At 36.9% G+C, this 24,109-nt stretch overlaps 1 protein-coding gene across 1 annotated transcript in view; it reads left to right on the forward strand.

Annotated features, from left to right (window-relative positions):
• The first annotated feature begins 639 nt into the window (after positions 1 to 639).
• Positions 640 to 24,109, forward strand: part of LDA (limit dextrinase) — a 52,123-nt gene continuing 28,653 nt past the window's right edge. The window contains exons 1-14 of the mRNA XM_028213039.2: positions 640 to 914; positions 5,476 to 5,617; positions 5,732 to 5,784; positions 5,976 to 6,084; positions 6,541 to 6,677; positions 6,929 to 7,128; positions 7,271 to 7,420; positions 7,848 to 7,908; positions 8,917 to 9,037; positions 14,972 to 15,062; positions 15,208 to 15,301; positions 15,440 to 15,535; positions 15,788 to 15,928; positions 23,508 to 23,558. Coding sequence (XP_028068840.2) covers positions 681 to 914; positions 5,476 to 5,617; positions 5,732 to 5,784; positions 5,976 to 6,084; positions 6,541 to 6,677; positions 6,929 to 7,128; positions 7,271 to 7,420; positions 7,848 to 7,908; positions 8,917 to 9,037; positions 14,972 to 15,062; positions 15,208 to 15,301; positions 15,440 to 15,535; positions 15,788 to 15,928; positions 23,508 to 23,558 — 1,680 coding nt within the window. The 5' untranslated portion in view covers positions 640 to 680. The remainder of the gene's footprint in view (positions 915 to 5,475; positions 5,618 to 5,731; positions 5,785 to 5,975; positions 6,085 to 6,540; positions 6,678 to 6,928; positions 7,129 to 7,270; positions 7,421 to 7,847; positions 7,909 to 8,916; positions 9,038 to 14,971; positions 15,063 to 15,207; positions 15,302 to 15,439; positions 15,536 to 15,787; positions 15,929 to 23,507; positions 23,559 to 24,109) is intronic.

Here is a 24,109-nt window from a genome sequence, read left to right on the forward strand (position 1 = left end):
AATAATTTTAAAAAATTCAAAAATATTTTTTTGACAATTATTTTTCTTAAATTAATTTATATTTTATCAAATTGACGACTTTACCCTTCAATTGTGCAATGGTATCTTCAATTGTTCTTATTTGAAATAAGATTCAAAATTTAGAATCGAATGCGCCACAATTAAAAAGTCAAAAATTAAAATGACACGAGTTATAAACTATAAAAACTATTAATACAATTCACCAAATAAAAAAAAACTAGACAAAGGAAGACATTTGTGCATGTAAGGGAAATACATAAATAGTATCACCTGATTCTTACAATTCGAGTCATGCTAGAATTCATAATTTATTTTAAAAATTATATTTATCATTGATATAAATATTATTTAATAAAATAAATATTGATATTTAATTTACGTGATTATTTATAGAGATAAAATATTTAATAGACCTTCCATATTAAATAGTTCGAATTAATAATGCGAGTTTCGGAATTAATAATGCGAGTTTCGTAATAAATACAAAAATCCAACCGCACCCTGGTCCGATTGGGCCTAAATAGTATCACCCGAATCTTGCAATTCGGGTCACGCCCGTATCAATTTCGGATCACGATGACCCAAAAGAGCTTCGGCAAACCAAAAAGACAAAAAGCAGGGTCTCAGAAACGCAGTGGTGCGTACTTTACTCACTAAAAATGTCTTCTTTGTTATTATCATCCGCTCTGCTTTCTGCTATCACCACTCCATCCGAGTCCAACCGAGTTTATCTCCCAACTCACCATAAGAACAACAAGAGGACGACGAGTTATCTGACTCGGGCGCGACTCGGTTTCAACCCCACTTTTTGGTCCACAACCTTCCGGAGGCGGAGACGAGACCTTCTCTGCTGCTTATCAATGCCTGTCGAGGGACCCACTTCATCTTCTCAGGTTTCTCTCTCTTTCCCTTCTTTACCCAGAAATCAATGCAATTTTTTATTCGTTTGGTTGCTTAGAAAATTTTTTTTGGGTGGCTATGCTTAGAAAAATTTTAGTATAAGGAAAAGTAGAAAAAGTAATTAAGAGACGAGAAAACGTTTATATTTGAACTAGAATAAAGTGGGTTTGCGTTCAGGATATTGTGTGACCCAGAATTCTTGAAGTCTAAAATTGAAACTGTCTTCTTGTATTTGTCTTGTTGATTTTATTTAGCCTCGTCTGGCATAAGCTAAACGGGGGTTTTTCGGCTAAAATAGTCTAAAAAGATAAATAAATTTTTATATAGAATGTAACATTTAAATTATAATTATTTTTTTTTTTACAAAAGTCAAAAAATAAAAATAAAAATAAAAATCAAAAATCAAAAAAAAAAATCAAAAAGCCTGTCCTAAAAATAGCCAAAAAAAATCAAAATGCCAAAAAATCAACCCACATCTCAAAGTAACCGTTTTGTCTTTATTTGATACAAACACCTCGTTTATTAGATATTAATTAGTTGTAGAGGTAATGGGGTCATGGACTAGTGTGTAGAATCATGGTTTAGTGGGTTATGGTTTCAATCTATTAATGAATATGGAGAGAAGAAAAATATTTTCAGAATGCCAGGTTCTCCTCAATGTGGACCAATTGGTGGTCTTCACTGAGTCTTTTCTCCCCTGTTTCTTTTGCTTTCATTTCTGTTAATTTTGTTAACATAAGTATACATAACAGAAAATCACCATTGAAAATCGACTTACAAAAAATACCCACCATTGAAAACGGGCTTCTTGTGGTGGGGATTGTAACATACCAGCATGGTCTGCTACACGGCAACCTACTCTATTGACACTGACCCAATGGTAGCCGCATGTATTTAATTCCATTCTCACATAGGTATGTCTGATCCAATCCTTGACGTGATGATTGGCTCTAATATCAAATGATATGAATCCTTGGATAGAACTCACTTTTGAAAACCGGCTTACAAGAAGCGGGTGCCTAAGAGTGTTATATTCACAAGGCCAAACCTCTTGTGTTCTGATGTGAGACGATGGTAACATTATTATTGTGTAAAAGTGAATCTGCGCTCCAAACTAATTAACTTATCATTTTCTGAAATGTGTTTTTTTATTTTTTATTTTTTATTTTTATAAATACATTGTTAGTGCTTAAATTACATGTAGGTCTTTTCCTGCTAAAATTAAAAAAAATAAAATAAATAAAAATGTAGACCACTTTCTTATTACGTCGATGTTGTTTAATCTCTAGTCACCTTAACCCAAGTTAAGCTGTCACCGTGACCCATGTTGTTATTGTTAGTGTCATCACTATTGTAAGACCTTTCTTATTACCTCAACCCAAGTTATCATAATTCCTCCTCTTTTTCCTTTGCTGCTTTTCACATGAATCAAATTACTCATCTCTGGAGGCATGTTAATTGATCTATACTGCATAACTTTCCCTTATTCAACTAGTGTCATTTTAAGTTCTTCATAATTGAATTATCAAAAAAAAAAAAAGAAAGAAAAAAAAAAAGGAAAGTTCTTCATAATTGATTCTTTTTTTTTTTTTTTTTTATAATAATTTTTATCTTCATTTTTTTTTTGAAACAACACCACACATCTATTTCAATAACACCATCTATCCATTTTAACATTGCCATTTCAGCTATAATCAATTTTTGTTAGCAACCAAATATTTAGTACCATACATCTTATAGTGATTCTATGAAAATTTCTCTTCTATTTAACAGAATCCTATACTCACATGTGTCTTTTGATGCATTCCTCCATTTTATCCAACCTGTTCAACTTCAATATCTTTATGAATAATTGACCAAAGATGGTGAAAAGGGAAATGCTAATGACGGACCAATGGGTGGTCATTATTCTCAATGTATGTGTAGAAGGTGTATAGAAATATGTGAAGTGTAAAAAAATGGTTGGGGGATAAATGAAAAGTGCATTGGGATATTTTGGCATTATCTCCATCTTAATGACAACTCCTAGGGCTGGCATGAGCATGATCCTATTAAAAATAATCACTCTTAGGTATATATATCTCATGCCCATAAATTTTACTCTACGTTCACCTCTCTACATATTTTGTGTGAATTTTTCTTATTATAACCCTTTAGATTCTAATTTATCTTTTCACAATTCTAACTTAAAGTTTACTTATTCTCTTGTTGTGTCAACTAAAACAATATCGTTTTCAAATAACATTCATCGGGGAATATCTTCTTGAATGTTTCTATTAAGTTCATTTATAACTAATGTAAAAAGGTAAGGACTTAGTGCTGATTATTGATGTAAATTTATTATTTTTAGTAATTCACTTGTTTCTCCCTCTACAGTTCTCACACTAGTCACAACTCCATCGTACGTGCCTTTTAATTATATTAATATATATATATATATATTTTTCCCCCCTGAAATTGCTAAGGTTGACACATTTGTGCCTAGAGAAGGGTGAACATGGTCCTTAAAACAAATTACCAAGTAAAAATTTTCCATCTGGATTATTTGAATCAATTCAGTTTTCCAATTCCAATGTAGCAATCATTTATATATCATTCACACAATAAAGTAGTAAATTGTAAAAGCTATATAACAGACAAAATGATATACTAGAAAAACCATTGGGAACATTCTTCTTGGGTAAAACAACCACTGGGTAAAAAGCCACGGCACCCTTGCTTGTGAAATCCACTACATCACGAATTTAATACAAAAGACTCAAGTAACCCAACTTTGAATGCATTAGCCTCGATGCCTTACCCCTCATGCAAGCTCAAACTCCAGTCATAAGTGGCTCTGACACCAATGTTAGCCTCCTCTTGTATATATCTATACTCCTTGCATCAACCAATTGACAAGAATAAAAATGCATTCACTCTTAACGCATAAGATATGAGTAGGTTTTTCTCAATTTAGTTCCAAGCATATGCATAAACAGAATTTTTTCCTGCCAATCAATATGGGCTGAATCTCCTAGGTATTAGAAGGCTTTAGAGAGGTTGGGGCTGCTCTATGATCATTTGTGTGTATCTTTATTATCTTAGATTGAAAAACTAAGGCTTTGTTTTTATAGTTTCTCGAAGGGAGATGCTAATGACCGCCTAGTGTGTGGTCATTAGTCTTGTCGTGCATATAACAAGTGTATTGAAATGGGTACAAAGTGTATACAAATATGTGAGAATAAGTGAAATGCATTAGGATTCTATATATTTTAGAATTTTCTCTACCTTATGGACAGCCCATAGGGCTGTCATTATCATGATCATTTGTCAAAAACCAAGTAAAGTTCAAATTTAGAATTTTGCCAGCCCACTTGAGAGGGTGGGCTTCAAGCACGTGATTGTGGACTTTTTATGGCCACAAAAGACACTACCAATTGAGCGCACTTTGGGTAAGCTTCCAGCATGCCTTTCTAATGCTAAACCGCTTGACGGTGCCTCTTTGGTGTCAAACTACTCGAGCTCGCCTCTCTAATGCTACTCCGTTCAAGAGAGCTTCGAGTCAGCATCAAGTTGGACATCTTTATCTTGCCCAAATAACCCTGTTTTGAACTATTTTCAACTACAAAGTGCATGGATCATTGCTCCTCGGGTGGGCTCTGAGCATGCCTCTTTGGTGCCAAACCGCTCGGCTGGAGAAGAGGGCCAGATCAAAGAATCGAAGAAGGAGATGAATTACGAGAACCAATTCCAGTGAGAAATCAGTGGATGAACCGTCACAATGGTAAGTAGATACCAATGAAGAAGATAAAGGAGGACTGTGATGCGGTTTCAGCTACAACATAAGTCAAGGAAGAAGACGACTTTGATTGAGAGCAAAGGAGGCTGCCACGAACTGTGATGCGAGGGTTTCGGCTTCTTCCAGATGATGAGTCATCACGATGGTATTCAAGTCATGCCCAATCTTGAATAAAGGATCTATGTAGCTAGGCCTTTTATCTAGCTTACAAGTCTTCCTCAGTGCTACTTATCGAATTTGAATGCTGAATGCAATGCATTGTGGTTCATGTGCTCTATCTCTCTCTCTTCTTCGATCATCTTACCTGGTTCTGCACTTACATGTGAGTTCCAACTGAGTTTCAAGCATGTATTCATCTACATGCCATGGATGCACTGCCTCCGTCATACACAAAATTTAAGGAGAGCTTATGGTTATTTACAAGGTTGTGCATCTTGCTTCCCTTTCATTCAAAAAATCAGTATAGATTTTGTTGAAGCTTATTTGGAATAGAAAACTGTAAGCTTAGATTTCAATACTTGATTGTTTGAGTTGAATTAAAATTTCCTGCTGCCTGTCGGTTTAGTAATTTTAAAATGGTATTGTGTAAGTTATGGTAGGAGAACATGAGTCTTATAGAGATTTTCTGGCATTTTTTGGGGATCAGCTCTGGGAGTTGGCCATATAGTAAGTGGTATACCTAAAAAATCATATTTTCAACTTGTCTTTTTGGTGCAAGTTCATAACATGATTATTTTGATAAACTCATAATTTGCTAACTTTCATTAGTTTGTCAGTTGCGGGATAGCTTGCTGTACTGCAGAGCATACTGGGTCAGTAGATCTAGAATTGCTTGGAATGTAGATGCTGAAGATGGTTCATGTTATTTATATGCTAGTAAAACTGCTTTTTTGTCTGTTACAAATGATGGAATTCAAGGTTTGGACTCTGCCACGAATTGCCACCTGATTCTTCTTTTGCCTTAATTGAGGCGATTTTATGTTTCATTTGTGGAAATAATTGGAATTAAATTTGACATTTCTATGCAAACAGGCTATGATGTGAGAATCAAGCTTGAAGTGGACAACACTGGGCTCTCAGAAAATGTATCACATAATCACAGTGATTAATTTGCAGCACTTATTATAGTATTTACCTATTACATACTGTTGATCTTTTGTTGTGGTTTGCTTATATATAACTTCTTATTGGTAGTTCCACATGATATAGCATCTTAAGTATAAAAAACTGATCATATTTATTTTATTTCTTCTCAATATTTATACTGTAATCCCAGGTTACGGAAAAATTTCCTCATATTCGAGATTATAAAGCTTTCAAGGTCCCTTCTACCTTGGATGTTGAAAGTCTAGTCAAATGCCAGTTGGCTGTTGCTATATTCAATTGTAAGCATTTCTCCATGATTCTTTCTTTCTCAGTCACTATTAAGAAGCTGACCACTAGTGAATATTGGGAATAAAATGGTTTGCACATCGAAGGGAATGTGCTCCGAATAGTATATTTTCATCTGAAAACTCATTTACTGAGAAAGCAAATCATTTACATTTTTTTTGAAGTGCACTTCCAATTAATATTTATTGCATGGTTGAATCAGTTTAAGAAATTCATTGAAATGGATTGTGTTGCAAAATTTTGCTATTTTTCACTTGCCCCCATCTCATTTGACTGTTTGCATATATATATATATATATTACATTATTGGTTTTACGAACTTACTTTGTTCTCTTGATAAAATCACAAATCACAATAGCTCCAAAATACTAATCCAAATTAGTGTAGAAGAGTTATTATGGCCTTTGTTCTTCAGCTAATGATAATTACTTTTTCTATATCATATATAGCTGACGGGAAATGGAGCGCTGCTACTGGTTTGCAGTTACCTGGTGTCCTCGACGAATTGTTCTCCTATAATGGACCCCTTGGTGCAGTTTTTTCACAAGAAGCAGTCTCACTTTACCTCTGGGCTCCCACTGCTCAAGCACGTCATATTCCTCTATTTTTGTGCCCTACTTCCAGTTCTCTTTCAACACTGCTCTAAAACATTAAAAACAAAGAAAAAGGAAAGCAAAGTCTCCACTTCATATTACTATGTACCTGCATATATATATATATATATAAATGTATATATTGATAAATAAAATATTATAAAAAGTAGAAGCACCAAGAGGGTGCAACCAGTGAATGCTTGCATATCTATATATATATATAATTACATGTGTATCAAAATAGGTTGTAAGTGCTTGCATCTATGAAGATCCGTCAGCTGGGGATCCCGTTGAAATTGTCCCACTTCAGGAGTTCAATGGCGTTTGGAGTGCCAATGGGCTGAGAAATTGGGAAGGCTGTTATTATGTGTATGAAGTCTCTGTGTACCATTCTAGCACCTTGCGAGTTGAAAAATGCATTGCCAATGATCCATATGCTAGAGGGTATGCTGGTTATCCTGTTAGCCAATAATTCTCTGAAAATAGCTAAGGTGTCTTTATATATCTGCTTATTTATGTGCTTTGGGGGGGGGGGTTGAAATGCTTGTCCATACATTATGTTCATACTGTTACATTTTTCGAGCAGGCTTTCAGCTGATGGCAGAAGGACATTGTTTGTTGATCTTGATTCTGATGCCTTAAAACCTGAAGGATGGGATAAGTTGGCAGATGAAAAACCTGATCTCCTTTCTTTCTCTGACATGAGCATTTATGAATTGCATATAAGAGATTTCAGGTAAGTATTCCATTTTTTATTTTAGATTTCTTTCCCAGAAACATGTAAAAAATGTCATTGCTAAATGTCCTAGGATATTTTCAGGATAACAAATGGATTATAGATGGTAAATAGTTCAAGTATAAGGGGTAGAATAGGCTGTTATTAAATAATGGATACTTATCCAATTTTGCTTCATGCAATAGACATGGTTCTGAGCCACATTTGGGACTTGGAAGTATCTTTCACTCCCTTACCTGAAATTGCTTTGGAAGACTTGGTTAGAAGTGTGTTTGTGTCATTGACTCATTGTAATAATTTCCATTCTTATTGACTTTCTCTTTTTTCATTGACACATTCTTGTTGACTTTCTCTTTTTGCATTGGCACGTTCTTATTGACTTTGTTTTTATTTTGTTCTTTATGGCATTTATTTTTCTTTATGACAGTGCTAATGACCCTACTGTGGATCCCAACTTTCGTGGCTGTTATCTTGCTTTTGCTTCTCAGGTAGTTTTGTTCTTTTGCTCCTCACTTTTGAAGAAATTTCTGCCGCAGAATACACATTTTAAACTTTGATATTCTACATTTTTACAATTCTTTGGGTGGGCTATATTATTTTGGCATCAATTTAACTCAACTTGAAATGCCAGAAGCCTGACTTATGTTTCTTTCTTTTTTTATTTTTTGTTTGTTTTTAAAACAACATCTCTAAATATTTTATTTCTTTTCTTATTTCATCTTTTTCCTTTTATGGCTAGTCTCCTTAATTAATTGTTTCTCTATGGAGTATTTTTAGAAGGAAATCTTCCAGATGGGAAAAAGAAATGAAAAGAAGAAAAGCGTGATTTGGATTGTAATCCATGCCTTAAAATTTTAACAATGTGACATTAACTGTATTATGAAGTTTGTGGTACAAACATGACACAAGATGAAATGAACACCATCACGTCTTGATTGACAAGCATGCCAAGAAGAATAAGAGCAGATTACAAACTTATATTTGGTTTACCTTAGAGTTTAGACCTTATGGAATTAAGTTTATCTTTATTTTGAGTCTTAATTTATGTTTTCCATATGATAATATGCCGCTGGTCCTATTTATTTTTGTTTTATAAAGTTTTAGAGTTGAAGTGTATCTTTATGGTGCCTTTGGTAAGTGAAGAGTAATCTTAATCTTACAGTTCTATAATATGAATTACAATGTACATAAAATGATTTGTTTTTTTTTTTACAATGTACATAATATGAATCTTAATCTTACAATGTACATAATATGAATTTTTTTTTTTTTTTTAATTTTTATGAATATACCAAAAGAGAAAAAATAAATTAAAGAAGAACCCATGCACTCACAGTATTGACCAATTGAAATACAATGTGAACTAGAAGGACAACATCAAGGAAGATGAAATACTACTAGGGACTTGGATTATTTCACACGTATCTATGTACATTGTAGACATTCGAAGTATGCTGTGTGGATATATTGTTAAAGCCAATACATTTTGCTTGAAGGATTCAGCAGGTGTATGTCATCTGAAGAGATTATCTAGTGCTGGAATTACTCATGTTCATCTGCTGCCAACCTTCCAATTTGCTGATGTGGCTGATGAGAAGGATAAATGGAAGTATGCAGGTTAGAGTACTTCTTAGTTTGATTATCAGTATTTGAAGTTCCTCCTGGCCCCGGATTACCTCTATGGGTGTGTCTTCATTAACACTTTACACATATATTAGATATTCTTGGAAGTTGCATTCTTGCATGGGATAAAAAGTTATTGTTAACCTCTTTTAGCACCAACTTATGGTATTTAAACTTATTGAATGATGAACCCAATAATTGATATATACTTGATTCTGTGTAAATATCTTAAAATAAAAAATAAAAAATAAAAAAAGATTAAAAAAAAAAAATTTGCTTGATCAGTCAGCTTTGTGAGGATGTGTGGAAAAGGCATTTCACTTCATGCTGTTAACCATGAAACTGTAGTTTTAGAGAAGAGAAAGAGTTTGAGATTGAATTAGACTTCATTCCCTTTTATATTGATAATTTTGAGGAATTACAGGCATAATTCTGAGCAACCAAAAAGGAATAAATAAGATAAATAAGAATATAATTAATATTTCCTATTCTAACACTTTCCCTCAAGCTGGTGCGAAGATATCTCTCATGTCCAGCTTGTTGAGAATGCCATGAAAGGATTTGCTCCCTAGTCCCTTGGTGAGAACATCAGCTAGTTGGTTCCCAGTCTTCACAAATGGAATACATATGGTGCCACTAATGAGTTTTTTCTTGGTGAAGTGCCTATTAATCTCTACATGCTTAGTTCTATCATGCAAAACTAGATTATGAGTTATGTTGATTGCGGCTTTGTTGTCATAGTATAGTCGCATGGAGTCAGTCTGATAAATTCTCAAGTCTCCCAACAATAGTTTAATCCATAGTAACTCACATACCTCCTGAGTCATAGCCCTGAATTCTGCCTCAGTACTAGATCGAGTAACCACATTCTGTTTTTTATTTCGCCATGTGACTAGGTTGCTACCAACAAATGTACAGTATCTAGAAATTGATCATTTGTCAATGGTTGATCCTACCCAATCTGCATCAGTAAATGCTTCCACACTAAGATGACCATGTTTTAAGAAATAGAGACCCTTTCCAGGAGAAGACTTCAGGTATCACAGGATTCTCATAACTGCCTCTAAGTGGGAAGTTCTAGGAGCATGCATAAACTGGCTTACCATGCTCATGACAATGGCAATGGCAATGTCTGGACGTGAGTGGGATTAGTATATGGGCTTGCCCACTAGTCTCTAGTATCTCTCCCTGTCCACTGGCTCTCCCTGTCCTCACTAACACTATGTTTGGGAACTTAGGAGAGAAAAGAAAAGAAAGGATTACTTAAGTTATAAGAGAAGAGAAAAGAAAACAAAAGAAAAGAAATGGTTGTGATTTCTCTCCTTTTTGTTTGGATAAGGAAGAAATAAAAGAAAAGAAATGATTGTGATTTCTATCATTCTTGTTTGGTTAGATTTCATTAAGAGAAAAGAAAAGAAATTATTTTATGTTATATTACCAAATTAACCTTTTTATATTTTCAATCATTTTATTTCTTTTATTTTTATAAGGACAAAATTGGTATTATGAAAATAGTGGTTTCTTTTCTCTCCCAATCTCTCTACTTTTGGAAAGATTGAAAATGAGGCTCATAAGAGAAATGAGTTTCTCTCCATTTCTTCTCATTTCTCTCCACTTAGGTTATCCAAACAAATAAGAGAAATACATATCTCTCCATTTCTTTTCTTTTCTCTCCAAATCACTCAATCCAAACATAGCGTAAGCTTTTGGCTTGGTTCTGGAGGTGTATCACATGGTCTACCTCCAAGCAGTCCAATTTCCTTTAGCAAGTCAAGCACATATTTTCTCCGACATATAAAGATACCATCCTTGCTCCTAGCTACTTAAATACCCAAAAATACTTCAAATGACCCAAGTCTTTGATTTCAAACTCCTTGGCTAAGTATTCCTTCAACCGAGGGATCTCCTCAATGTCATCCCTTGTCAAAACAACATCATCAACATAAACAATGGGAGTTGTGGTCTTACCATGTGAGGAGTGTTTTACAAACAAGGTGTGATCAGTTTGACTCTGTTTGAATCCATATTTCAGCATAGCTTGAGCAAACCTTTCAAATCAAGCCTTAGGGGACTGCTTTAGTCCGTAAAGCGACTTTCGGAGCCTGCATACTTTATCTTTGGACTTAGCATCCGTAAAATCAGGAGGAATATCCATATAGACCTCGTCTGCTAGGTCTCCATGAAGGAAGACATTCTTTACATCAAACTGATAAAGTGGCCAATCCAAATTTGTAGCAAGAGAGAGTAAGATTCTCACAGAGGCTGAGAGCTTTCATCTCTTCCATCATGGCATGTTTCCATTCAGGAATAGAGATAGCATCCTGAAAAGTGGTAGGTAAAATCACAGAAGACACTTTAGACAGAAAGACTTTATATGAGGAAAATAGATTAGAATAAGAGACATGATTAGTAATAGGATGTTGAGTACATTACCTAACTCCTTTTCTATTAGCAATGTGAACATCAAGATCAAAAACATCATGAATAGGAGTACTAGAGTAGAATTACCTGGACTCGTAGGAGATGAGGTTGATTCTGGACACTCATCTAGAGAAGAAGTTGGCAGTAGTGCAGGGAGAGTAGGCTCTTGCATCCAGGAATAGGCTCCACTATTGCCAACTTCTTATCAGGAATAGGAATACTAGAATAGAATTACCTAGACTCGTAGGAGATGAGGTTGACTCTGGACACTTATCTGGGGAAGAAGTTGGCAGTAGTGGAGGGAGAGTAGGCTCTTGCATCCAGGTGACTTGCTGTCTGTCCTTGTCCCTAATATAAACTTTGCCTACTTTCTTGTCCTCAACAACTGCTGGCTCATTATCCTCTATCTGTTCAACCATTGGCGGAAGAGAAACAGGTGGAACAGGAATCTCTTCATACCAAGGCTTCCTCTGAAGAGATGACCGGGATACTGGGGAAGGCGGAAAGTAAGGCTGAGACTCAAAGAAAGTGACATCCATGGAGACAAACCATTTGCGAGTGGGAGGGTGATAACACTTATAACTCTTTTGGGTGGCAGAATAACCCAGAAAAACACACTTAACTGACCTAGGATCCAATTTTCCATGAGTGGGAGAATGATTATGGACAAAGCAAACACAACCAACGTTCTTAGGAGAAATGGAGAACCTAGAAGAGGTAGACCCGAACAAAACTTGAAGATGTGTTTGTTTTTGCAGGACTTGGGTAGAAAGACGATTAATCAAATAAGCATTAGTGAGAACCGCTTCCCCCCAATAGGATCGAGGAACCCGCATCTGAAAGGATAGACAATGGGCGACATCAAGGAGATGGTGATTTTTGCATTCTACAACACCATTTTGTTGAGGGGTATTAGTGCATAAAGTCTGGTGAATAATGCCATGTGTGGCGAAGTAAGTGGCAAGACCAGAGTCAATATGTTACCTCCCATTAACAAAACGTAGAATTTTAACAATTGCCCCAAACTGAGTACAAACTATTTTATGGAAGTTTTGAAATACAGAAAAAGCCTCACTTTTATCTTTCATCAAATAGACCCAAATGGCCCTGGAGCAATCATCTATGAAGGTAACAAACCATTTATGACCGATTAAAGACACAAAACGGGATTGACTCCATACTTCAGAATGAATCAAAGAAAAGGGAACTAATTTTTATTAATAGAAGGAGCAAAAGAGGCTCTATGTTGTTTTTCAATTTGACAAGACTCACATTGAAAATCTAACACATTATTTTTCTCAAAAACAGAGGGAAATAAAGGCTTAAGTAATAAAAAAGAGGGATGTCCTAAGTGACGGTGCCACAGCTAAATGTCTTCTTTGGTGGATGGTAACTACATAGATAAATGAGCCAGCGTGTCGGTCCGATCCAAAATGTAAAGCCCATGTTCCTCTCTACCACTGCCAATCCTCTTCCTCGTGATAAGGTTCTGAAAAAGACGGTGATCAGGAAAAAAATGTCACGCTACAATTTAAGTCACGGATAATACGACTCAAAGATAAAAGATTAACACTGAAATTGGGAACATGGAGGACAGAAGACAAAAGAAGGAAAGAGGTGGCATGAATTAAACCTCTCTGACACAGACGAAATGGTACCATCTACAATACGCACTTTTTCTTGACCTGAGGAGGGGTTATACTCTGAAAATAAATTAGAAGAGCCAGACATATGGTCGGAAGCACCAGAATCAATAATCCATGGTATAGTTGTATGAGATAGCAATGGGCAAAGGGAGGAAGCTGAGTTACCTGAATTGGCAAATGAAGAAGAGGGTGCACCTGTAGCAGAAGTGCAGGCTCGACGGTCTAGCAAGTGGCGCAGAGCAATCTCAAAATTCGAGGCAGATAATCTCGAAATATCAGCAGCGGAGGAGACTACTGAAGATGAAGATGGTGGCTCAACAGTGTCTGAAAGATGGGCTCATGCATTGATCCTGCAGCTTCTAGTACTAGACCGACCCCCTCGAGTACCAGGACAGTCGCCTTGGCCATCAGAGGGAGTTCCATGCAGCTTCCAACAAGTTTCTCGTTTGTGGCAAGGGCGACGACAATAGTCATAGTAAAGGTTATCCTTCTCAGAGGAAGGACGAGAACCATGAGTCACACGGTTGCCATTGCGAGAGGGTGTAGAAACCAAGTCCGAGCAATCAGTAGTAGCAGAAGGAAGCATCGCAGAACGGAAACTTTCCTCATTCCGCATAAAAGCAAAGGCTTCTTGGAGAGAAGGAAGCACATCCATGCCAATTACTTTGCTCCGAACCGGATCATACTCCACATTTAGGCCTTCTAAGAACTTGAAGACCCGCTCTTGCACCACAAACTTCCAGTAACCAGTAGAATCAGTGGGATGGACAGGCTTGTAATCCTGAAGGTGATCAAGTTGCTTCCACCCCATTGCTAAGGAAGGTAAATACTGGAGGATAGTTTGCTCACCTTGTACCGACTTTTCAATGGATCGACGTAACTCGAAAGCCTGTGAGAAGTTTCCCTTTTGAGCAGTGTCCATAGACAAGTAGCCCTCTCCAATCTTCGGAACCATAGAATAGATCATCCAACCCATAATCAGTGTCCTTGCCAGTATTTGACGGCAACCTAGAAGATGCCGATAAAAGCCAAGGAAGCCAGAGGGGCTGTCGACAGGCCCTATGGTGCCAGAGAAGCTACCGATAGACCCCCTAATGGACTGACGATGGCCTGGGTGAGGCCCTAGAGTGCCGACAGACCCCTTAGGAGACTGACGATGGCCTGGTTGGACTGTGGGATGACAGACGATAGTGTGGGTGAGAGGCTACTCTGGCCGACTGGGCTCCTTGGGAAGATAGAGTTGCCGATAGACAGGAAGAAGGTATGGGCTTGGGTTTAGGCCTAAATGGTTGAAGGAGATATTTGGGTCTTAACCTTTTGTATCTGGAGCTCCTCATTGTTGCCTCATATCTTTATCTTTGGTGGTCAAAATAGGCTAGTGCATGTTTTTCCCGACGTGGAAAACAAATTTGCAGGAGTATGTTAACTAACTTCAAAAATTTAACAACTTTCATATTTTGATGGGGTTGGTGTTCCTAACTTCTAAACTATGGCGTAGGTTTTATAACGATTTGTTTATATGATACATGATTATTGATTTTTGATGACACTAAGGTCTACTATGATTTTCTAAGTATGTGTCCACATAAATGGAGTACAAATGTTGGTCTTGTAGATGCATCTAACTCCAATAAATTTTTTTTTTTCATGTCCCACATTTTGCTAATATGCATCTGATATGCTAAAAACTTGTGTCACATTGAGATCTGTTTTTGCTAAATATCCCGAATCCAACTTGTTCCCTCTCTTTTATTTTATAGCGAAATTAGTTTTGTAAATGACAAACAAAGTTTGGTTAATTTATCTTTAATCTTTTGGCCTCTTTGGATTATTCCACTAAATCATATGAGGGCTTTACCAGATAACCAGGTGTTGGAATCGTTTCCACCAGATTCAGATGAACAGCAAGATCATATCACGGCCATCCAAAATGAGGATGGGTACAACTGGGGGTATGATCTCATGTTCCTGATTGTCAATTTAGATGAAGTATATTATTATTATTATTATTGTTGTTGTTATTTTCGAATTGTATATGCTAATAGTCCATTTTCTTTTTGTGTGGAAAATTATACTATGTTCTTGTGCTGAACAAAGCTACAATCCTGTTATATGGGGAGTTCCTAAAGGAAGCTATGCAAGCAATCCAAATGGTCCATGTCGTACAATTGAGTTTAGAAAGATGGTGCAGGTCCGTACTTTATATTTCCTTTTGCATGAAGAATTCCTGATATTGTGTTAATGTTTTCCCCAGTTCAGGCAAGAGTCACATTGGTTTTATTAGATAATAAATGATTAGTATTGTGTATTAAAGACATTTTTGTTGCAGGCACTTAACCATATTGGCCTTCGCGTTGTGTTGGATGTTGTCTATAACCATTTGCATGGAAGTGGTCCATTTGATGAGAACTCTGTTCTTGACAAGGTCATGAGTTGATTCCTATGTTGTATTTTTAGCCTTCTTGTCAGCCATTACTTTAACATCTGCTTCTGATTATGCGATTTCTGTGTATGTATATTATTATAACCAAACCAAACCAAACCTTAAGTCCCATCACATGGGGTCGGCTTGTATGTATAATTATTATCTTGCCTAATATCTTTCTTTCCTTCCTTTATTTACATTTTTTGAAAAAGGTCTCTTCATACTCCTGTCATGACAAAAAGTTCTTCACAGATTGTTCCAGGTTACTACCTCAGGTTGAACAATGATGGTTGCATTGAGCATAGCACTTGTGTAAATAACACTGCCAGTGAGCATTTTATGGTTGAACGTTTGATTATTGACGATCTTTTGTGCTGGACAGTTCAATATAAGGTGATTGTTCTCATTGTTTCACTTTTTTATTCCTTAATAATTCAAGCGGAGCCCTATGATATTCAAAATATTGTGTTTTGGGTTTCTCATTCTCCATGTTGATGTTTCTGGCTACATATTAAACCTGCTGCTGAAACTACTCTCAAAGTGAAGCCTCTGAAATTGTATGTTTTGGGAAGATTTATTAATGCACCGATTTTAATGAGTGGTTTAACTAAACTTAGGCATCAAGGTGATTTAAGTATATACTTGTTGAAATGAAAGTCAAATTGCGTGTCGTTAATTTGTTTATGGAAGAAACTTAATAGATACTTTACCTAATTCCTGTATTTCTAGAGATTTTCATGTCCATTAATGTTGGTTTTGAAGTATCAAAACCTACTGCAATTTTCTTCAGTTGTTTTGTTGTCAGAAATTTGTAGGTTCATCTCAAAGTTAATGATGGGAGGACTTGAATGGTGATTAATTTATTTGAATGCTGTTGATGCCATTTCTAATGAAATTAGCACAAAGCTGAGTCCCAGTGATGCATAGACACAGCTTGCAGTGCTCCTGCAACTGTTTTATGGATATAAAGAATTCTATGTTCAGATATAACAATTTATTAAATTAAATAGCAGATGCACAAATATCATATTTTTTATTTGTGCAAGAAGGGCTATCCGTTTGTTGTGTTACTTATGCATTTCAATAAGCATGTATCCAATGTGTTTAGCTTGGAATTATGCGCCTGGTCAAGAATTCTGGTTCATTCTGATTCTGGCTTATGATAAATTACAAATTAGCGTTGGTGGCAACTGTCATGGGGTTTGCAGAGCTTAGTTTATTATATAATATGGGCTTTCTTTGTCTTGGTTGGATACAATTATTTGGTCTTTTCTTGCACTTCAAATTTTGCAGATACCTCGAAGATGCTGGCACACTGTTCTTCTCATTGCTAGATATGTTTTGACATTGATTTTTAGTTTTGGTTATGTTTTGTACATTAATGTTAAAGAAGTTGATATGCTTCAAATTTGAATAAACAATACTCTGGTCTCTTCTAAAACTTATACAGCACACAGATTGATGTACGATCACTTGAGTACTGGATTACAGAATTGTATGATTTGCAATGATGCTTGTATGCTTTTGTCTCAGCCTCTTTCTGAATATATAAAATAAACTTTTTGAAGATCTTTTAGTTTTTACATGCTTTTAGTTGGGCATCATGAAAGAATTCTGTCTGATGATACATGATTGTGATTCCTGGACGTGTTCATTTACGTATTCATTTCTATTTGTTCAAATGAGTGAACTGATTCACATTGAGCGTGCCAGGAGAGTTAGAAGGCTATGAAGTGTAAGTTTTGAGAAGAGAAAAGTTAGAGATATGAGTGGTATCTCATCCCCTTATATATCAAATCATTTAAGCATAATTACAGGAGTGCCCTAAGGTATAAATAAGGGACCGGCCCAAAATAAGGGATCAGCCCATTATAGCACATAAAGATACTGAATATACATAAGAATAAAATAGGAAATATTCTAACATATTCTAACACATTTTAACACTTCCCCTCAAGTTGGTGCAAAAATATCTCTTATGCTCAGCTTGTTGAGAATGTCACTGAATGGTTTATTTTCTAATCCTTTGGTGAGAATATCAGCCAGTTGGTCCCCAGACCTCACGAATGGCATACATATAGTGCTACTAGTGAGTTTTTCCTAGATAAAATGCCTACCAATCTCCACATACTTGGTCCTGTCATGCTGAACCGGATTGTGAGCTATATTGATGGTTGCCTTATTGTCATGGTATAGCCTCATAGAATCTGTCTGATAAATCTCCAAATCCCTCAAAAATAATCTGATCCATAATAGCTCTCACACATCCTGAGTCATAGCTCTGAATTCAGTCTTTGCATTGGATCTCGCAACTACATTCTGTTTCTTGCTTTTCCAAGTAACTAGATTTTCTCCAACAAAGGTACAATAGCCAGAGGTTGACCTTCTATCAGTGACTGATTCAGCCCAATTAGCATTTGTATATGCCTCCACACTAAGATTACTATATTTTGAGAAATAGAAACCCTTTCCTGGAGAAGACATAAAGTACCTCAGAATCTGCATAACTGCCTCTAAGTGAATTGCACGTGGAGCATGCATAAATTGACTAATCATACTCACTGCAATAGCAATGTCAGGACGCGAATGGGATAAGTAGATAAGCTTACCCACTAGCCTCTGGTATCTCCCACTGTCTACAGGCTTGCCTCCTTGATCCTCACTAAGCTTAAGTGCAGGCTCTAGTGGTGTATCACAACCTTCACTTCCAAGCATTCTAGTTTCTTTTAGCAAATCAAGCATGTACTTTCTTTGACATATGAAGATGCCATCTTTGGACCGAGCAACCTCAATACCTAGAAAGTACTTCAAGTTGCGTAAGTCTTTGATTTCAAACTCATTGGCTAAATACTCTTTTAACTGAGAAACCTCTTCAACATCATCGTCTGTGAGTATAATATCATCCACATAGACAATAAGAGCTGTCGTCTTGCCATGTGAGGAGTGTTTCACAAATAAATTATGGTCAGTTTGACTCTATTTGAAACCATATCGCAGTATGGCTTGAGTAAATCTCTCAAACTAAGCCCTAGGAGACTATTTAAGTCTATAAAGTGACTTGTGCAGTTGGCACACTTTTCCTTTGGTTTTAACACCCTCAAAGTCTGGGGAAATGTCCATGTACACTTCTTCCAAATCTCCATGGAGGAAAGCATTCTTCACATCAAATTGATGGAGAGGCTAGTCGAGATTAGAGGCAAGGGAGAGGACTCTGACAAAGTTCATCTTAGCAACAGGTGCAAATGTCTCTTGGTAGTCTACTCTGTAAGTCTGCGTAAAGCCCTTGGCCACCAATCTTGTCTTATAACGTTCAATTGAACCATCGGCTTTGTGCTTCACGGTGTACACCCACTTACATCCAACAAATCGTTTGCCCATAGGTAACTCAGCTAATTCTCAAGTGTCATTTTTAGCAAGGACTCTCATCTTCTCTATCATGGCATACTTTCACTCAGTAGTAGAAAGAGCATCCGGAAAATTAGAAAGAAGACTCACAGAAGAAACTTTAGACAGAAAAGCTTTATAGAAAGAAGACAGATTAGTATAGGAGACAAAATGAGAAATAGGATGTTGAATACAAGACCTAATCCCCTTCCTTTTAGCAATGGGAACATCTAGATCAGAAATAATAGAGTTCCTTGGAATTTCATCAAAAGAAGAGGATTCTGGACACTCATCAGAAGGAGAAGATAGCAGTGGAGAATCCGAATTGGTCTCTTATACCCAAGTAACTTTTTTTCTATCCTTGTCCTTGACATAAACTTTTCCATTTTTCATTGTGGATTTAGATTCAACATTCTCAATAGTTAGGTCACCATTACCATTCTCAACCTGCTCAATCATTAATGGTAGTGATACAAGTAGTGATATAGAAATTGCTTCACACCAAGGCTCCCCTTGAAAGGATGACTAGGACACCGGTGAGGACAGGAAGTAGAACTGAGACTCAAAGAAAGACACATTCATAGAGACAAACCATTTCTGAGAGGGTGGATGATAACACTTGTAGCCCTTTTATGTAGTGAAGTAACCCAGGAAGACACACCGAAGAGACCTAGGATCCAACTTACCACGGGTAAGAGAATGGTTATGAACAATGCACACATACCTAAAGGTTTTGGAAAGAATAGAGAAACTAGAAGAGTGTGACCCTAACAAAACCTGAAGAGGAGTTTGTGGAGAACTTGGGTAGGCAGACTATTGATGAGGAAGGTTGTAGTGAGATCAACTTCCCCCCAAATATGATTGAGGAACACACATTTCAAAGGACAGACAACGTGCAATATCAAGAAGATGGCAGTTTTTACGCTCTGCAACACCATTCTGTTGAGGGGTATTGAATAATACCATGAGTGGCAAAATAGCTGGCAAGGCCAGAGTCAATGTATTTCTCCCCATTATTAGAACGCAAAATTTTGACAACCGCCCCAAACTGAGTGCAAATCATTTTATGAAAATTTTAGAATACAGAAAAAACCTCACATTTGTCTTTCATAAGATACACCCAAGTGGTCTTAGAATAATCAGCAATAAAGGTGACAAACCATCTTTGACCCTTTAAAGACACAAAACGAGAAGGATCCCATACATCATAATGAATCAATGAAAAATGAACTAAACTTTTATTAATAGAAGAAGCAAAAGAAACTCTGTGTTGTTTTTCAAGTTGACATGACTCACAGTGAAACTCAGAAAGTCTTCCTTGGTAGATGGTAATTGAATTGATGAATGAGTTAGCTTGTCTGCTTAATCCAGGATATAGAGACCATTCTTGTTTCTACCACTGCCAATCATCTTCCTCGTGATAAGGTCCTGAATCAGACAATGATTAGGAAAAAAAAAGGTCACACTACAATTTAAGTCTTAAGTAATATGACTCAAAGATAAAAGATTAACACTAAAATTGGGAACATGTAGTAAAGAAGACAAAGGAAGGGAAGCAGTGACATGAATTAAACTTTTCTCAAACACAGAAGAAATGGTACCATCAGCAATTTGAACTTTATCTTGTCCTGAAGAAGGGGAATATGCGGAGAACAAATTAGAAGACCCTGACATATGATCTGAAGCACCTGAATTGATAATCCAAGGCAACGTTTGATGAGATAGGAAAACACTTGTAGAAGAAGTTAAGTTACTTGAATGGGCAAAGTTACCTAAAGATGAACTAGATGCCCAACGGTCTAGCAAGTGGTGAAGAGCAACCTCCAATTCAGAAGTAAAAAACCCAAAGATATTAGCAGATGAAACAACAGGAGCTGAGGACTGTGGCTCAACTGTATCAGAATGATGGGTTCGAGCATTGGGCCCTTGGCCTCTAGACTGACTGGAGCGGCCCTCTCGAGAACCAGACCGATCTCCACGACCTCTAGATGGCGGCCCATGCAACTTCCCACAAGTCTCACGGGTGTGGCGAGGGTGACGACAATAGGCACAGAAGAGGGTATCCTTCTTAGAAGTAGGATGGGAACCATGATCCCCATCTCTAGAGGGTGTAGAAACCGGGGCAGATCGATCAGAAGAGACAGATGAAAGCATAGCAGAACGACGACTCTCCTCATTCTGCACATAAGCAAACGCTTCTTGGAGAGAAGGAAGCACATCTATACCAAGCACATGACTCCGAACAGGATCAAACTCCACATTCAGACCATCCAAAAACTTGAAGGCCTGCACTTATTCAACAAATTTTTGGTAACCAGCAGAATCAGTGGGATAGACATGCTTGTAGTCTTGAAGATGATCAACTCTCTTCCACCCATTGGTAAGGAAAGTAACATATTGGAGGAGAGTCATCTCACCCTGGACGGACTGGTCAATGGATCATCGCAACTTAAAAGTCTGTGAAAAATTTCCTTTGCGGGAATACGTAGTGGCCACAGCCTCCCAAATATCCTGTGCTGTGTCCATAGATAAGTATCCCTCACCAATCTCCGGAACCATTGAATGTATCAACCAGCCCATGATAAGAGAATTGGTAATCTCCAATTGATCATAACCCGGATATGTGGTATTGGGGTCCTGAACGGGCCCATCAACATATCCCATCTTCCCTTTGCTTTTATAAAAAAAGTCAAACTTTGTGACCATGCCAGATAATTCTGACCATTAAAGAGAGAGGTGTTGATTTTTTGGCTAAGGTTGAGGGAATCAGTCATAGTAGGAAGCAAAATAGGACTCGCGCCTTGAGGAGCAAGCTGCGAAGTAGTAGACTCACTAGTCAATTCCGCCATGAATACTCTACTAAGGAACCCTCACAAACAAACACTGGTCTAATCACAAACCCAGAAGATGGAAGAATATATATATATTTTTTTTGGAGGAGACAGAAAATAGATAGAAAAGAATTACATGAAGAGAGAGACTAAGCACTAATGGTCACCGATTAAGGACTTCAAAGCAACCCAGACCCAAGAGAGCCACCCGATTGAACCAAGGCTCCTAGCGTCTATTGACAGCCTGAGGAGGGAGGAAAATCACCCCCGATTGGACCTCCAAACCTGCCGACAGACCTAGGCTGGGAAAATGGAGGCTCCGACGAGCCCTAGGGTGTTGTTGAAGCCCTAGGAGGATGCGGCTAGGACTATCGGAGCCCTAACAGACTGCGACTGGTGCTGTCGGAACCCTAGGGGGGCTGCGGCTGGTGTGGTGGTGTGATGGTGGCTATAGGGTTGTGGTTTCTAGGATTTTTTTATTTTTTTTAGAGTGGTTCTGATATCATGTAAGTTTTGAGAAGAGTGAAGTTAGAGGTATGAGTGGTATCTCATCCCCTTTTATATTAAATCATTTAAGCATAACTACAGGAGTGTCCCAAGGCATAAATAAGGGACCGGCCCATTATAGCACATAAATATACTGAATATGCATAAGAATAAAATAGGAAATATTCTAACATATTCTAACATGAAGAACATGTGTTGAGGCTGTTAGGAAGAAATGATTGCCTAGAAAATTGGAATTTTAGGCTTTGATGGGTTGAGTTTCCTTATTGTCAATTTTTGTAATAACAATGATTACGCAACTGTGGCAACAGCAGCTAAAACAAAGATAAGATTTATTTATTTTTGATCAGCGAAAGTCAGTAATTAGTTGTTAGATTAGGCATCTAGGGGGAGTTGAACTCCCACCCTCTCCTTGCAAGCACTTAAGATAAGGTTGTTGTTGTTGTTAATATTGTTGCTATGATTTCTTATTTGATCAGCATCATCATTGTCACGATCATTATTGGTTTTGTTGCCATTGTTATTACCACTATCACCCCCACGTGTGGTTAAGCTACACTTATCCACTTGAAACTTGCACAAAGTTGATGTCTGGAAGGTCTGTTTTACCTCACAACATGTGTCTGATGTGATTATTGAAGATGATAAATAGCTAAAACAGAGGACTTAAGTGCATTTGATTTTAATTATGGGAAAGTGATGCCTTTTTAGCTGACTCCACTTGATTGGGACATAAGGCTTAGTTTGGTTTGGTGCCTCTTCATGTAAATACAATGAGCTTCTTGTGCTTTTGTGAGCATCTCAAAACTCCCATTCCATATGCTTAGAATTACATGTGCTAACTTATACGCAAATACATATTTGTGCAAGAGTATTTGACAGATTGAGACCATTATAGTGGGTAAACTGTAAAAGGGTGAGAAATTTATTTAAAGATGACGCTTAGGTTTAAAGATAGGAACTATTTAAAGATGACGTTGATGGTTAAAGATAGGAACTCTAATGCTGTAATCTAAATTGTAGTATGAATTAACTTTGAGAAAAAGATCTTGTTATACTCGTTATCAAGATAGGGAATCTCGCTCTGTTTCTCTTTTAGTGGTGTGTTTAGCATATTGATAACTTGTTTTCTTGCTGAAGAATTTATTATTGTAAGCTGCACACTACACTCTGGTTATTATTCATGGATTTGGATATTCATTTGGGGTTCTTTAACATAATTGGTATTTCACTTCATGGCTGTCTTGCAGGTTGATGGGTTTCGATTTGACCTTATGGGTCATATTATGAAACGTACTATGGTATGAAACACCTCACTCTTCTTATCAATGATTTTTATGTTACTTAAGCATTTTATAAACAAATTTGAATAATTCTAGTCACCTATCTTCCAGTTAGAGTTGTCACAAGTCACAACTTAATGCTGCGACATATTCCAATTCTTGGTTACTTGTTTGCAACTTGCAAGTTCATATTCCCTACTGACGACTTGATTGAATTTTGATGATATATACATGTTTAAGGGTTAGCCATCACGAGTAATATGATCTTTATTAATATGTGAGATTATTAGTTTGTATTATTGTATGGTTTGTTATGAAATAGATATCAATGTTTCAATATATCATAAAATGATGGATGTTGATAGACATCTGAACGACAATCTTAAGAAACTAATTCTTGATAGAAATATAGAGGCATTGCTGGAATATGAAAAACGTCTTGGATTGGATATTCTTGACCAACCTCAAGGGGTTGGCGTAGTGGCTTGAGGCCAGGGGCTTAGGGGTCTACTCCCTCTAGGTCTTAGGTTTGATTCCCCCAACCAATATAAAACCCTTGAGGCCACGGA

This window comes from Camellia sinensis, chromosome 8 (genome assembly GCF_055761805.1).
Source record: "Camellia sinensis isolate YWXY chromosome 8, ASM5576180v1, whole genome shotgun sequence".
In the NCBI taxonomy this organism is placed as follows: Eukaryota; Viridiplantae; Streptophyta; class Magnoliopsida; order Ericales; family Theaceae; genus Camellia; species Camellia sinensis.